General features: G+C 41.6%; 1 protein-coding gene across 1 annotated transcript in view; it reads right to left on the bottom strand.

Moving 5' to 3' along the window:
• The window catches only part of LOC124401941 (arf-GAP with GTPase, ANK repeat and PH domain-containing protein 1-like), a 25,770-nt gene that overhangs the window by 5,009 nt on the left and 8,261 nt on the right, over positions 1-12,500 (bottom strand). The window contains exons 5-13 of the mRNA XM_046874489.1: positions 12,334-12,475; positions 11,864-11,998; positions 11,588-11,709; positions 11,269-11,391; positions 10,559-10,642; positions 10,261-10,365; positions 5,389-5,548; positions 5,062-5,160; positions 4,795-4,923 (exon numbers count right to left, since the gene is read on the bottom strand). Coding sequence (XP_046730445.1) covers positions 4,795-4,923; positions 5,062-5,160; positions 5,389-5,548; positions 10,261-10,365; positions 10,559-10,642; positions 11,269-11,391; positions 11,588-11,709; positions 11,864-11,998; positions 12,334-12,475 — 1,099 coding nt within the window. The remainder of the gene's footprint in view (positions 1-4,794; positions 4,924-5,061; positions 5,161-5,388; positions 5,549-10,260; positions 10,366-10,558; positions 10,643-11,268; positions 11,392-11,587; positions 11,710-11,863; positions 11,999-12,333; positions 12,476-12,500) is intronic.

The raw sequence follows: 12,500 nt of genomic DNA, 5'->3' as shown, positions 1-12,500 counted from the left end.
GAGATTGAGAGAACAGAATGAGAGGAGAACAGAAGAGAATGAGAGTAGAAGTAAGGAGAGAAGAGAAGAGAATGAGAGGAAGAGAAGAGAATGAGAGTAGAAGTAAGGAGAAGAGAAGAGAATGAGAAGAGAAGAGAAGAGAAGAGAAGAGAGGAGAGGAGAGGAGAGGAGAGAAGAGAATGAGGGGTGGAAGAGAAGAGAATGAGAGGAGATGAGAAGAGAAGAAAACAAGAGGAGAAGAGAGGAGAGGAGAATGAGAGGGAAGAGAAGAGAAGAGAGAGAAGAAAATGAGAGTAGAAGTAGAGAGAAGTGAAGAGAAGAAAGAGAAGAGAGGATAATGAGAGGGAAGAGAAGAGAATGAGAGGAGAAGAGAGAAGAGAAGAGAAGAGAAGAGAAGAGAAGAGAAGAGAGAGAGAGAGGAGAGGAGAAGAGAATAAGAGGGGAGAGAGGAGAATGAGAGGAGAAGAGAGAGAAGAAAATGAGAGGAGAGGAGGAGAGGAGAGGAGAGGAGAATGAGAGGGAAGAGAACAGAATGAGAGGAGAAGAGAAGAGAATGAGAGTAGAAGTAAAGAGAAGAGAAGAGAAGAGAAGAAAATGAGAATGAGAGTAGAAGTAAGGAGAAGAGAAGAGAGAAGAGAATGAGGGGTGGAAGAGAAGAGAAGAGAAGAGAAGAGAAGAGAGAGAAGAGAAGAGAAGAAGAGAGAGAAGAGAAGAGAAGAGAATGAGGTAGAAGTAAGGAGAGAAGAGAAGAGAACAGAACAGAAGAGAACAGAAGAGAACAGAAGAGAACAGAAGAGAATGAGAATGAGAGTAGAAGTAAGGAGAGAGAGAGAGAGAGAGAGAGAGAGAGAGAGAGAGAAGAGAAGAGAAGAGAATGAGAATGAGTAGAAGTAAGGAGAGAGAGAAGAGAGAGAACAGAAGAGAACAGAAGAGAATGAGAATGAGGTAGAAGTAAGGAGAGAGAGAGAAGAGAAGAGAAGAGAGAGAGAGAGAGAGAAGAGAAGAGAAGAGAAGAAAATGAGTGTACAAGTAAGGAGAAAAGAAAAGAAAAGAGAAGAGAAGAAAGAGAAGAAAAGAGAAGAGAATGAGAGGAGAAGAGAAGAAGAAGAGAAGAGAAGAGAGAGAAGAGAAGAGAGAGAAGAAAATGAGAGTACAAGTAAGGAGAAAAGAAAAGAAAAGAGAAGAGAGGAGAGGAGAATGAGAGGAGAGAGAGAAGAGAGAGAGAGAAGAGAAGAGAAGAAGAGAGAGAGAGAGAGAGAGAAGAGAGAATGAGAATGAGGTAGAAGTAAGGAGAGAGAGAGAAGAGAATGAGGTAGAAGTAAGGAGAGAGAGAGAGAGAGAGAGAGAGAGAAGAGAAGAGAGAGAGAGAATGAGAGTAGAAGTAAGGAGAAGAGAAGAGAATGAGAGTAGAAGTAGAGAGAAGTGAAGAGAAGAAAGAGAAGAGAGGATAATGAGAGGGAAGAGAAGAGAATGAGAAGAGAAGAGAAGAGAAGAGAAGAGAGAAGAGGAGAGGAGAAGAGAATAAGAGGGGAAGAGAGGAGAATGAGAGGAGAAGAGAGAGAAGAAAATGAGAGGAGAGGAGAGGAGAGGAGAATGAGAGGGAAGAGAACAGAATGAGAGGAGAAGAGAAGAGAATGAGAATGAGAGTAGAAGTAAAGAGAAGAGAAGAGAAGAGAAGAGAAGAGAAGAAAATGAGAATGAGAGTAGAAGTAAGGAGAAGAGAAGAGAATTAGAATGAGTGTGGAAGTAAGGAGAAGAGAAGAGAAGAGAAGAGAAGAGAAGAGAAGAGAGAAGAAGAGAAGAGAAGAGAAGAGAAGAGAAGAGAAGAGAATGAGAGTAGAAGTAAGGAGAAGAGAAGAGAAGAGAACAGAACAGAACAGAAGAGAACAGAAGAGAACAGAAGAGAATGAGAATGAGAATGAGAATGAGAGTAGAAGTAAGGAGAAGAGAAGAGAAGAGAGAGAAGAAAATGAGAGTAGAAGTAAGGAGAAGAGAAGAAAGAGAAGAGAAGAGAGAAGAAGAGAATGAGAATGAGAGTAGAAGTAAGGAGAAGAGAAGAGAAGAGAAGAGAAGAGAAGAGAAGAGAAGAGAAGAGAAGAGAAGAGAAGAGAATGAGAGTAGAAGTAAGGAGAAGAGAAGAGAAAGAAAAGAGAAGAGAAGAAGAAGAGAAGAAGAGAGAAGAGAATGAGAATGAGTAGAAGTAAGAGAAGAGAAGAGAAGAGAAGAGAAGAGAAGAGAAGAGAAGAAAATGAGAGTACAAGTAAGGAGAAAAGAAAAGAAAAGAGAAGAAAAGAGAAGAGAATGAGAGTAGAAGTAAGAATAAGAGACGAGAAGAGAAGAGAAGAGAAGAAAAGAGAAGAGAAGAGAATGAGAATGAGAGTAGAAGTAAGGAGAGGAGAAGAGAAGAGAATGAGAGTAGAAGTAAGGAGAAGAGAAGAGAAGAGAAGAGAAGAGAAGAGAAGAGAAGAGAGAAGAGAGAAGAGAAGAAAAGAGAATATGAGGAGTGAGATGGGTGAAGATCTCTGACCCTCAGCGTGTCCCAGTGTGCTCTCTGATCTCTGAGTCATGTTTTTCTTCCTGCGTTGTTTCTTCCTGTCGGCTGTAGGAGACGTGCTCGGGTCTTTTATTAACGCTGGGTTCAGCACACCCTCGATATCTGACACAAGAGTTTTAAATTGAGTTTATAATTAAACACTAAAATGTTAAAATCAGTGTAATAATATTTTCCTACAGAATTAAATGTAACTATAAATGGATAAAAAGTGTTGTGGTGTGTGTGCTGAGTGATACACACCGATGTTGTGGACAGATGAGAGAGTAAAAGCTGTTCTCTGTCCATACACTCCTCCTCCTCCATCATCTACTGATAAAGGAGCACTCGCTAACATCGAGCCTGAACACACACACACACACACACACACACACACACGCACACACACACACACACACACACACACACACACACACACACACTCATTAATTTACTTATTTACTCATTCATTCACTCACTCATTTACTCACTCACCTGTTTATTAATTCACTCATTTATTTACTCCCTCACTTATCCATTCTCTTACTCAATTATTCACTCTTACTTATTTATTCACTTCCTATTTCTCTCACCTGTACAGGGGTCGTCTGCTGTTAGTTCACCCTGAAATGTTCCATTCAGCCCAGGGGGGTGCAGAAGGAGAAAAGAAAAGAAAAGAGAAGAGAGGAGAGGAGAATGAGAGGAGAGAGAGAAGAGAGAGAGAGAAGAGAAGAGAAGAAGAGAGAGAGAGAGAGAGAGAAGAGAGAATGAGAATGAGGTAGAAGTAAGGAGAGAGAGAGAAGAGAATGAGGTAGAAGTAAGGAGAGAGAGAGAGAGAGAGAGAGAGAGAAGAGAAGAGAGAGAGAGAATGAGAGTAGAAGTAAGGAGAAGAGAAGAGAATGAGAGTAGAAGTAGAGAGAAGTGAAGAGAAGAAAGAGAAGAGAGGAGAATGAGAGGGAAGAGAAGAGAATGAGAGGAGAAGAGAGAAGAGAAGAGAAGAGAAGAGAAGAGAAGAGAAGAGAAGAGAGGAGAGGAGAAGAGAGAGAATGAGAGGAGAGGAGAGGAGAATGAGAGGAGAAGAGAGAGAAGAAAATGAGAGGAGAGGAGAGGAGAGGAGAGGAGAATGAGAGGGAAGAGAACAGAATGAGAGGAGAAGAGAAGAGAATGAGAGTAGAAGTAAAGAGAAGAGAAGAGAAGAGAAGAAAATGAGAATGAGAGTAGAAGTAAGGAGAAGAGAAGAGAATTAGAATGAGTGTGGAAGTAAGGAGAAGAGAAGAGAAGAGAAGAGAAGAGAAGAGAGAGAAGAGAAGAGAAGAAGAGAGAGAAGAGAAGAGAAGAGAATGAGGTAGAAGTAAGGAGAGAAGAGAAGAGAACAGAACAGAAGAGAACAGAAGAGAACAGAAGAGAACAGAAGAGAATGAGAATGAGAGTAGAAGTAAGGAGAGAGAGAGAGAGAGAGAGAGAGAGAGAGAGAGAGAAGAGAAGAGAAGAGAATGAGAATGAGTAGAAGTAAGGAGAGAGAGAAGAGAAGAGAACAGAAGAGAACAGAAGAGAATGAGAATGAGGTAGAAGTAAGGAGAGAGAGAGAAGAGAAGAGAAGAGAGAGAGAGAGAGAGAAGAGAAGAGAAGAGAAGAAAATGAGTGTACAAGTAAGGAGAAAAGAAAAGAAAAGAGAAGAGAAGAGAAGAGAAGAAGAGAAGAGAATGAGAGAGAAGAAGAGAAGAAGAAGAGAAGAGAAGAGAAGAAGAGAAGAGAAGAGAAGAGAAGAAAATGAGAGTAGAAGTAAGAGAAGAGAAGAAGAAGAGAAGAGAAGAAGAGAGAGAATGAGGTAGAAGTAAGGATAAGAGACAAGAAGAGAAGAGAAGAGAAGAGAAGAGAAGAGAAGAGAAGAGAGAGAATGAGAATGAGGTAGAAGTAAGGAGAGAGAAGAGAGAATGAGAGTAGAAGTAAGGAGAAGAGAAGAGAGAGAGAAGAGAAGAAGAGAGAGAGAGAGAGAAGAAAATGAGAGTACAAGTAAGGAGAAAAGAAAAGAGAAGAGAAGAAGAGAAGAGAGAATGAGAGTAGAAGTAAGGAGAAGAGAGAAGAAGAGAGAAGAGAAGAGAAGAGAAGAAGAGAGAGAATGAGAATGAGGTAGAAGTAAGGAGAGAGAGAGAGAGAATGAGAGTAGAAGTAAGGAGAGAGAAGAGAGAGAAGAGAAGAGAAGAGAAGAGAAGAGAAGAGAAGAAAAGAGAATATGAGGAGTGAGATGGGTGAAGATCTCTGACCCTCAGCGTGTCCCAGTGTGCTCTCTGATCTCTGAGTCATGTTTTTCTTCCTGCGTTGTTTCTTCCTGTCGGCTGTAGGAGACGTGCTCGGGTCTTTTATTAACGCTGGGTTCAGCACACCCTCGATATCTGACACAAGAGTTTTAAATTGAGTTTATAATTAAACACTAAAATGTTAAAATCAGTGTAATAATATTTTCCTACAGAATTAAATGTAACTATAAATGGATAAAAAGTGTTGTGGTGTGTGTGCTGAGTGATACACACCGATGTTGTGGACAGATGAGAGAGTAAAAGCTGTTCTCTGTCCATACACTCCTCCTCCTCCATCATCTACTGATAAAGGAGCACTCGCTAACATCGAGCCTGAACACACACACACACACACACACACACACACACGCACACACACACACACACACACACACACACACACACACACACTCATTAATTTACTTATTTACTCATTCATTCACTCACTCATTTACTCACTCACCTGTTTATTAATTCACTCATTTATTTACTCCCTCACTTATCCATTCTCTTACTCAATTATTCACTCTTACTTATTTATTCACTTCCTATTTCTCTCACCTGTACAGGGGTCGTCTGCTGTTAGTTCACCCTGAAATGTTCCATTCAGCCCAGGGGGGGGTGCAGAAGATGGTACAGCTCGTGGGGGGCGTTTCCCAGGAACTTTAACCGTCACACGCAGCAGATCGATTTCTTTACCATTAACATTCTGCATGTAGTCCTGCAGCACACAGACAAACAAACACACACACACACACACACGCACACACAGACAAACACACACACACACACACACACAGACAAACACACACACAGACACACACACACAAACACACACACACACACACACACACACACACAGACAAACACACACAGACAAACACACAGACAAAACACACACAGACAAACACACACACACACACACACACACACACACACACACACACACACACAGACAAACACACACACAGACAAACACACACACAAACACACACACACACACACACACACACACACACACACACACACAGACAAAAACACACAAAAACACACACAATCTCACACACACACACACACACACACACACACAGAGTAATAATAGTAATTATATAATTAATGATAGTAAAAAAATTAGCATTTGAATGAATAAATTCACTTCCTGTTTGTGAATAAATAAAGGGTGTGTAATGACGTGTGTGATGCATATGTGATGTCGTGTGTCAGATGACGTGTGTGTGTTGCTGTGTGTGATGATGTGTGTGTGATGGCATGTGTCTGATAACGCACTCAATCTCGTACTCACTCACTCATTTACTCACTCATTTACTCACTCACTCACTCACTCACTCAGTCATTTACTCACTCACTCAATCACTCACTCATTCATTTACTCACTCAGTCATTTACTAACTTACTCACTCACTCATTTACTCACTCACTCACTCACTCACTCACCCATCCATTTACTCTCATTCACTCACTCATTCATTTACTCATTTACTCACTCACCACCACTCACTCATTTACTCACTCATTCATTTACTCATTTACTCACTCACTCACTCATTTACTCACTCATTCATTTACTCATTTACTCACTCACTCACTCACTCACTCATTTACTCACTTATTCATTTACTCATTTACTCACTCACTCACTCACTCATTTACTTACTCACTCATTCACTCATTTACTCACTTATTCATTTACTCATTTACTCACTCACTCACTCACTCACTCATTTACTCACTTATTCATTTACTCATTTACTCACTCACTCACTCACTCACTCATTTACTTACTCACTCATTCACTCACTCACTCACTCACTCACTCAGTCACTCAACCATTTACTCACTCACCCATTTCCTCACTCACTTCCTCACCCATTTACTCACTCACTCACTCACTCACTCACTCACTCACTTTCTTACTCACTCACTCACTTATTTGCTTATTTACTCACTTACTCACTCCATCCCACTCAGGAAGGTGCTGCTCTCATTTCTTGTAGTATAGGTCATAGTCTCACAACAGCACTAGTTAACAAGTGACTGTCCAGAGCCAAGGCCAGGGAGCAGACAGACAGGCTAAACCGATTGTCTGCTAGCTGCACAGAGTCGTCACTCAGGATCCACCATATTGAGAATGACTGCCCCAGAGCGAAACCAAAATGTAGGAATTCTCAGAAAGTCAGTTTAAGTAACCTGATTAACATTAAATTAAATACGACTGTACAAACAGCAGTACCTCTGATCTAAAGATAGGATTGTTGAATATTATCTCTCACGTCAAAAGCGCTGACTATAAACAAAATTATTACCGACCAGGAGTTTCAAATAATGTGTTTGGCAGAAATGTGGATTAAACCGAATTAATAAGTAGCATTAAATGAAGCGAATCCCTTATAAATAACAGAGGAGGCGGAGTCACAGCTATTTATAACAATAATCTAAGCGTCACACAAAAGACTAAACACAAATGTAAAACGTTTGCAGTTCTTTACACCAACATAAAATATTTAGTGTCCAAAAGCAGGTCCAGTCAGTCAATTCCATGAATTATTATTTTCTCATAGAATTTGCATTTGTTATTAACATTTGGATTAAAAATTTTAAATATAGTCGTAATTCTACTGTCTGAAGCTATTTAAAACCATTACCTCATCTCTTTTAAAATCTGCCTCAGTCACTGCATTAGTACCTCACCACGTTACCGTGTTAAACACATTCACGTCAGCTACAGCAGCGCGTATTAGCAATAATCTTCCGGAAATATCGATATTAATTTAATCTTCGTCTGACCCTGCAGAGCTCGACTGGGCCACTGAATACCCATAATCAACCTTCCGTTACACTCTAGATGATGGAGCTCCACTTAAGACCAAAATGATCAGGGAGAAAAAATCAGCATAGTGGTATAATGATCATACACACACCTTAAAACAGACCACTCGGAAATTAGAACGTAAATGGAGTCAAACCAAACGAACAGTATTTCAAATAGCATGGAAGGAGAATATCCTAAATTTCATTTATTTCCTCATCAAAATCATCAACCTGCATTCTCGATCCCTCGCCTACAAGTTTCCTCAAACAGATCATTCCAGAGGGAATTGAACCTGTTTTAAAATAATAAACTCTTCCATTAGCACTGGTTTTGTACCTAAATCCTTCAAACTGCAGTTATCAACCCCCTAATTAAGAAACCTGACCTTCACCCTGTCAGCTGTCCAACTACAGTCCAATATCAAACCTCCTCTTTATCTCCAAGATTCTAGAAAAGGTTGTAGCACAGCAGTTCTGCTCACATCTACTGAGGAAGAACATTTATGAAATGTATCAGTCAGGATTTTGGCCTCATCATAGCACAGAGACGGCGCTAGTTAAGGTGGTAAATGACTGTTATTGGCCTCTGATCAGGGTTTTGTCTCTTTACTTGTTTTGCTCGACCTCAGTGCAGCTTTTCACACCATTGATCATCATCTCCTGCTTGCTGGACTGGAGAACGTTGTTGGAATAAAGGGAACAGCTCTCTCTTGGCTCAGGTCTTATTTGACTGATCGCTATCAGTTTGTTGATGTAAATGGTGAGTTCTCCACACTCTCTGAGGTAAAGTTTGGTGTTCCTCAAGGATCTGTCTTAGGACCACTGCTTTTCTCTTTATATCTGCTGCCTCTGGGTAAAATTATACATAAACATGGTATTCGCTTCCATTGCTATGCTGATGACACACAGCTGTATATTTCAGCAAAGCCAGATGAGAGAGATCAGCTTAACAATGTTGAGGAGTGTGTAAAGGACATTAGACAGTGGATGCTTGATAACTTTCTTCTGCTCAACTCAGATAAGACAGAAGTACTTTTACTAGGACCACAGCTAGAAGTAAACTTTCTGATTACGTAGCATCTCTGGATGGTGTTTCTGTCTCTGTGTGTACAGCAGTCAAAGACCTTGGTGTGATTATTGACCCGAGTCTTTACTTTGAGTCTCACGTGAATAATATCACCAGGATCTCCTTCTTTCACCTTAGAAATATTGCTAAAATTAGAAATATGATGTCGTTACAGGATGCAGAAAAACTAGTTGATGCTTTTGTAACATCTAGATTAGACTACTGTAACGCTTTACTGTCTGGGTGTTGGAGTAAGTGCAGAAATAAGCTTCAGTTAGTTCAGAATGCAGCAGCAAGAGTCCTCACTAGATCTAGAAAATATGACCACATCAGCCCTGTTTTAATCATCTACACTGCTCCCAATTCCATCTCACACTGATATAAAATACTACTACTGACGTATAAAGCACTTAACGCTCTCACGCCAAAAGGTACAGGCTATTTGTTGGTACCTCAAATAATGAAGACTCCAGCAGGGGGCAGATGTTTCTCTTATAAACCCCACAGTTATGGAACAACCTTCCAATCAGTGTTCGGGACTCAGACACAGTCTCAGTGTTCAAGTCGAGGCTGAACACATATTTATTTAGTGGAGTCTTTAGTCAGTAGGTGTTTGTGAGGTAAAGGAGCAGATCTGGAGGGATCATGGATATGGAGTGTTTGGTGAACTGGGATATTTGGATGCTGTCGTCTCCTCACTCTCACACGTTCACTCAGGTTTGTTGATGGTGGTGTGGTGGGTCGTCTCTTATCCCAGAGATCCTCATGTCTGTGTTTCTTTCTCTTTTATTTCTGCTGCCATAGAGAGTCTTGCCGGAGTCCCAAACAACAGTGACCTCCGGCTCGCTCACCCAGCCATGTGTTCCTTTACTTATTTCCTACATTTAATTTACATTTAAAAGCTAAATCCTGTCTACACTGCAAAGGGAAAAATAATCTAAAATATCTGGGCAGAGTTTGCTGGGGGTTCTTTTTGACTCGGATAAACCCAAAGTGCTTCATGTATTTTGTCACTGATACGCTGTTATAAACTTCTTATTACGATCATCGTTGTCCTCATCATATTTCCTACAGTGTCTAATGGCGTGTGTGTGACAGCGTGTGTGTACCTATGTGTCTAATGGCGTGTGTGTGACAGCATGTGTGTAGCTATGTGTCTAATGGCGTGTGCGATGGCGTGTGTAATGGCGTGTGATGGCATGTGTGTTGATGTGTGTGATGGCGTGTGTGATGACGTGTGTGTTGACATGGGTGATTGCGTAAGTGTAATGGCGTGGGTGATGGCGTAAGTGTGATGGCGTGTGTGATGGCGTGTGATGGCGTGTGTGACGGCGTGTGTGACGGCGTGTGTGACGGCGTGGGTGACGGCGTGGGTGACGGCGTGGGTGACGGCGTGGGTGACGGCGTAAGTGTGATGACGTGTGTGACGGCGTGTGTGACGGCGTGGGTGACGGCGTGTGTGACGGCGTGTGTGACGGCGTGTGACGGCGTGGGTGATGGCGTGGGTGACAGCGTGGGTGATGACGTGTGACACTCACACTGACGTTGGAGTGGTAACTCAGCGTGCCGTTAGCGGATAAAGTCACGTATTTTTTCTTCCACTCCTGTTTCAGAGAACTTCCACTGCGCTTCAGTAACACACTCTGCACACACACACATACACACACACACACACACACACACACACACACACACACACACACAAACACTTATCGCTCAGTGGATTCTTTGCTTACAATTATATATATATACACTATACACTCGCCTTTACACACACACACACACACACACACACACACACACACACACACACACACACACACACACAATACATACCTGTTTAATCGGGATTGTGCGACCAATTCCAAAATCTGCTTTACTGTCTGCACACCTCCGATCTGAGTCACTGCCTCTGCGCAACTACACAACAACAACACTATCAATAAAACAAACAAAATGTTATGCTGAGTTAGAAATTATAGTTTAAGGATTAAATTGTAGAGATTAAGAATTAGGGATAAGGGAGTTGGATTGGAAATGCAAGATTAGGGAGCATGGATTAGGATTGAGATTAAAGATTAGGGATTAGGCAATAGGGATAAGGATTGGAGATAAAAAATTTGGGAGTAGGGATTAGGGTTGGAGATTAAAGATTAGGGAGTAGGGATTAGGGATTAGAATGAGAAATTAAAGATTGGGAGTAGGCATTATATATTGGGGATTAGCCCAATTTCTCACTCACTCACTCGTTTAATCCTAGCACCACCAAGCTACTGCTCCTGGGCCCCTGAGTAAGGCCCTCAACTGCTCAGATGTATAAATGAAATAACTGTAAGTCAAAATGCCATAAATGTAAAGGTAAAATTAGGGTTTAGAGATTGGGATTAGAGATTAGGGATTAAAGATTCTGGATTAGGGTTCAGAGATGGGTTATTAGGGTATAATGATTTAGGAATGTAATTGAGAATTACATATTAAGGATTATGGTTTAGGGATTAATATTAAGCGGTAAGGGATTGCGATTTAAAGATTACGTAGTGACTGACTGTGAACTGAGATGTTCTGTTGAGTTTCTCTCCTCCAGATGCCATGCTGATGTGCTTGTGAGTGATCACAGGAGTGGAGGGAAGAGACGAGGAATAATCACTGCTCTGTCCTCCATTACTGGCCTACAAACACAACACAGCATAAAAATCTCATTAAGTAATTATGAATTAGCTGTAGAAGTGTGTGTGTGTGTGTGTGTGTGTGTGTGTGTGTGTGTGTGTGTGTGTGTGTGTGAGTGAGTGAGTATGTGAGTGTTTGATTGTGTGTGTGTGTGTGTGTGTGTGTGTGTGTGTGTGTGTGTGTGTGTGTGTGTGTTACCTGTGGTGTAAAAGCTGCACACAGTGGGGTGGATCCGCCCGAGTGACTGGGAGAATTGGGTAAGGACTTGCAGGACGTGTAGAGAGCCAGCTGTCTCTTCATCGAAACGATCTTCTGTGCAGCTGCATGACATCATAACTCGATTTATTTGTTTGATTGTTTTTTTGTTTATTTGTTTTGTTTATTATAGTAACATAACATTTTGTCTGTGTGATTATTTTGTGTGTGTGTGTGTGTGTGTGTGTGTGTGTGTGCGTGTGTGTGCGTGTGTCTCACCATCAGTGAACACACGGTTGACATTCAGGCCGTAGGTGGCGCAGGTTTCATAATAAACACAGCGGTGGACGTCGGAACACAGCTGTCTCGCCCGAGCGTCATCAATCACACGTGGATTAGCGCTCGTTATTTTATCTAAGAATTAAACAACAAGAAGTGTGGGCGGGGCTTACAGTCATGTATGGGTGTAGCTGTAAGGAAGGGTTTTAGGGGTTCATTCTTTGGTGTAGGGCAGGGGTTGTTGTTTGGGGTCAGGTGAGTGCATTTTGTTTGTAAATTTATGTAGTTTGAGGGTAGGTGGGTGCTGTTTGGGAGTAGGTCTTTGCTGTTTGTGGATGCAGGTTGTTTTCAGCCAGGCTCAGTTGTGGGTGGGGCTGTCATGATCCATTTTCACTCACACAGCACACCTTGCTCACCTGCACCTCAGGTAACAGTAGAATAATAAACTGAATAATTTGTGTGCTGCTCACCCTGAGTGCCCACCACGATGAAGGGAATTTCAGCCACATTCCGATTCACACACAGCTCTCTGTAAATGTTAAAAACCTCCAGGAAGCTGCTCTCATTCTCCAGACTGAACACCAGGATCACTCCATCCAGCCAGCTACACAACTGAACACCATCATAGAAAGAAACC

Source organism: Silurus meridionalis, chromosome 19 (genome assembly GCF_014805685.1).
Source record: "Silurus meridionalis isolate SWU-2019-XX chromosome 19, ASM1480568v1, whole genome shotgun sequence".
Taxonomy (NCBI): Eukaryota; Metazoa; Chordata; class Actinopteri; order Siluriformes; family Siluridae; genus Silurus; species Silurus meridionalis.
The sequence above is the reverse complement of the archived record's forward strand: the minus strand, read 5'-3'. Positions and strand labels throughout refer to the sequence as shown.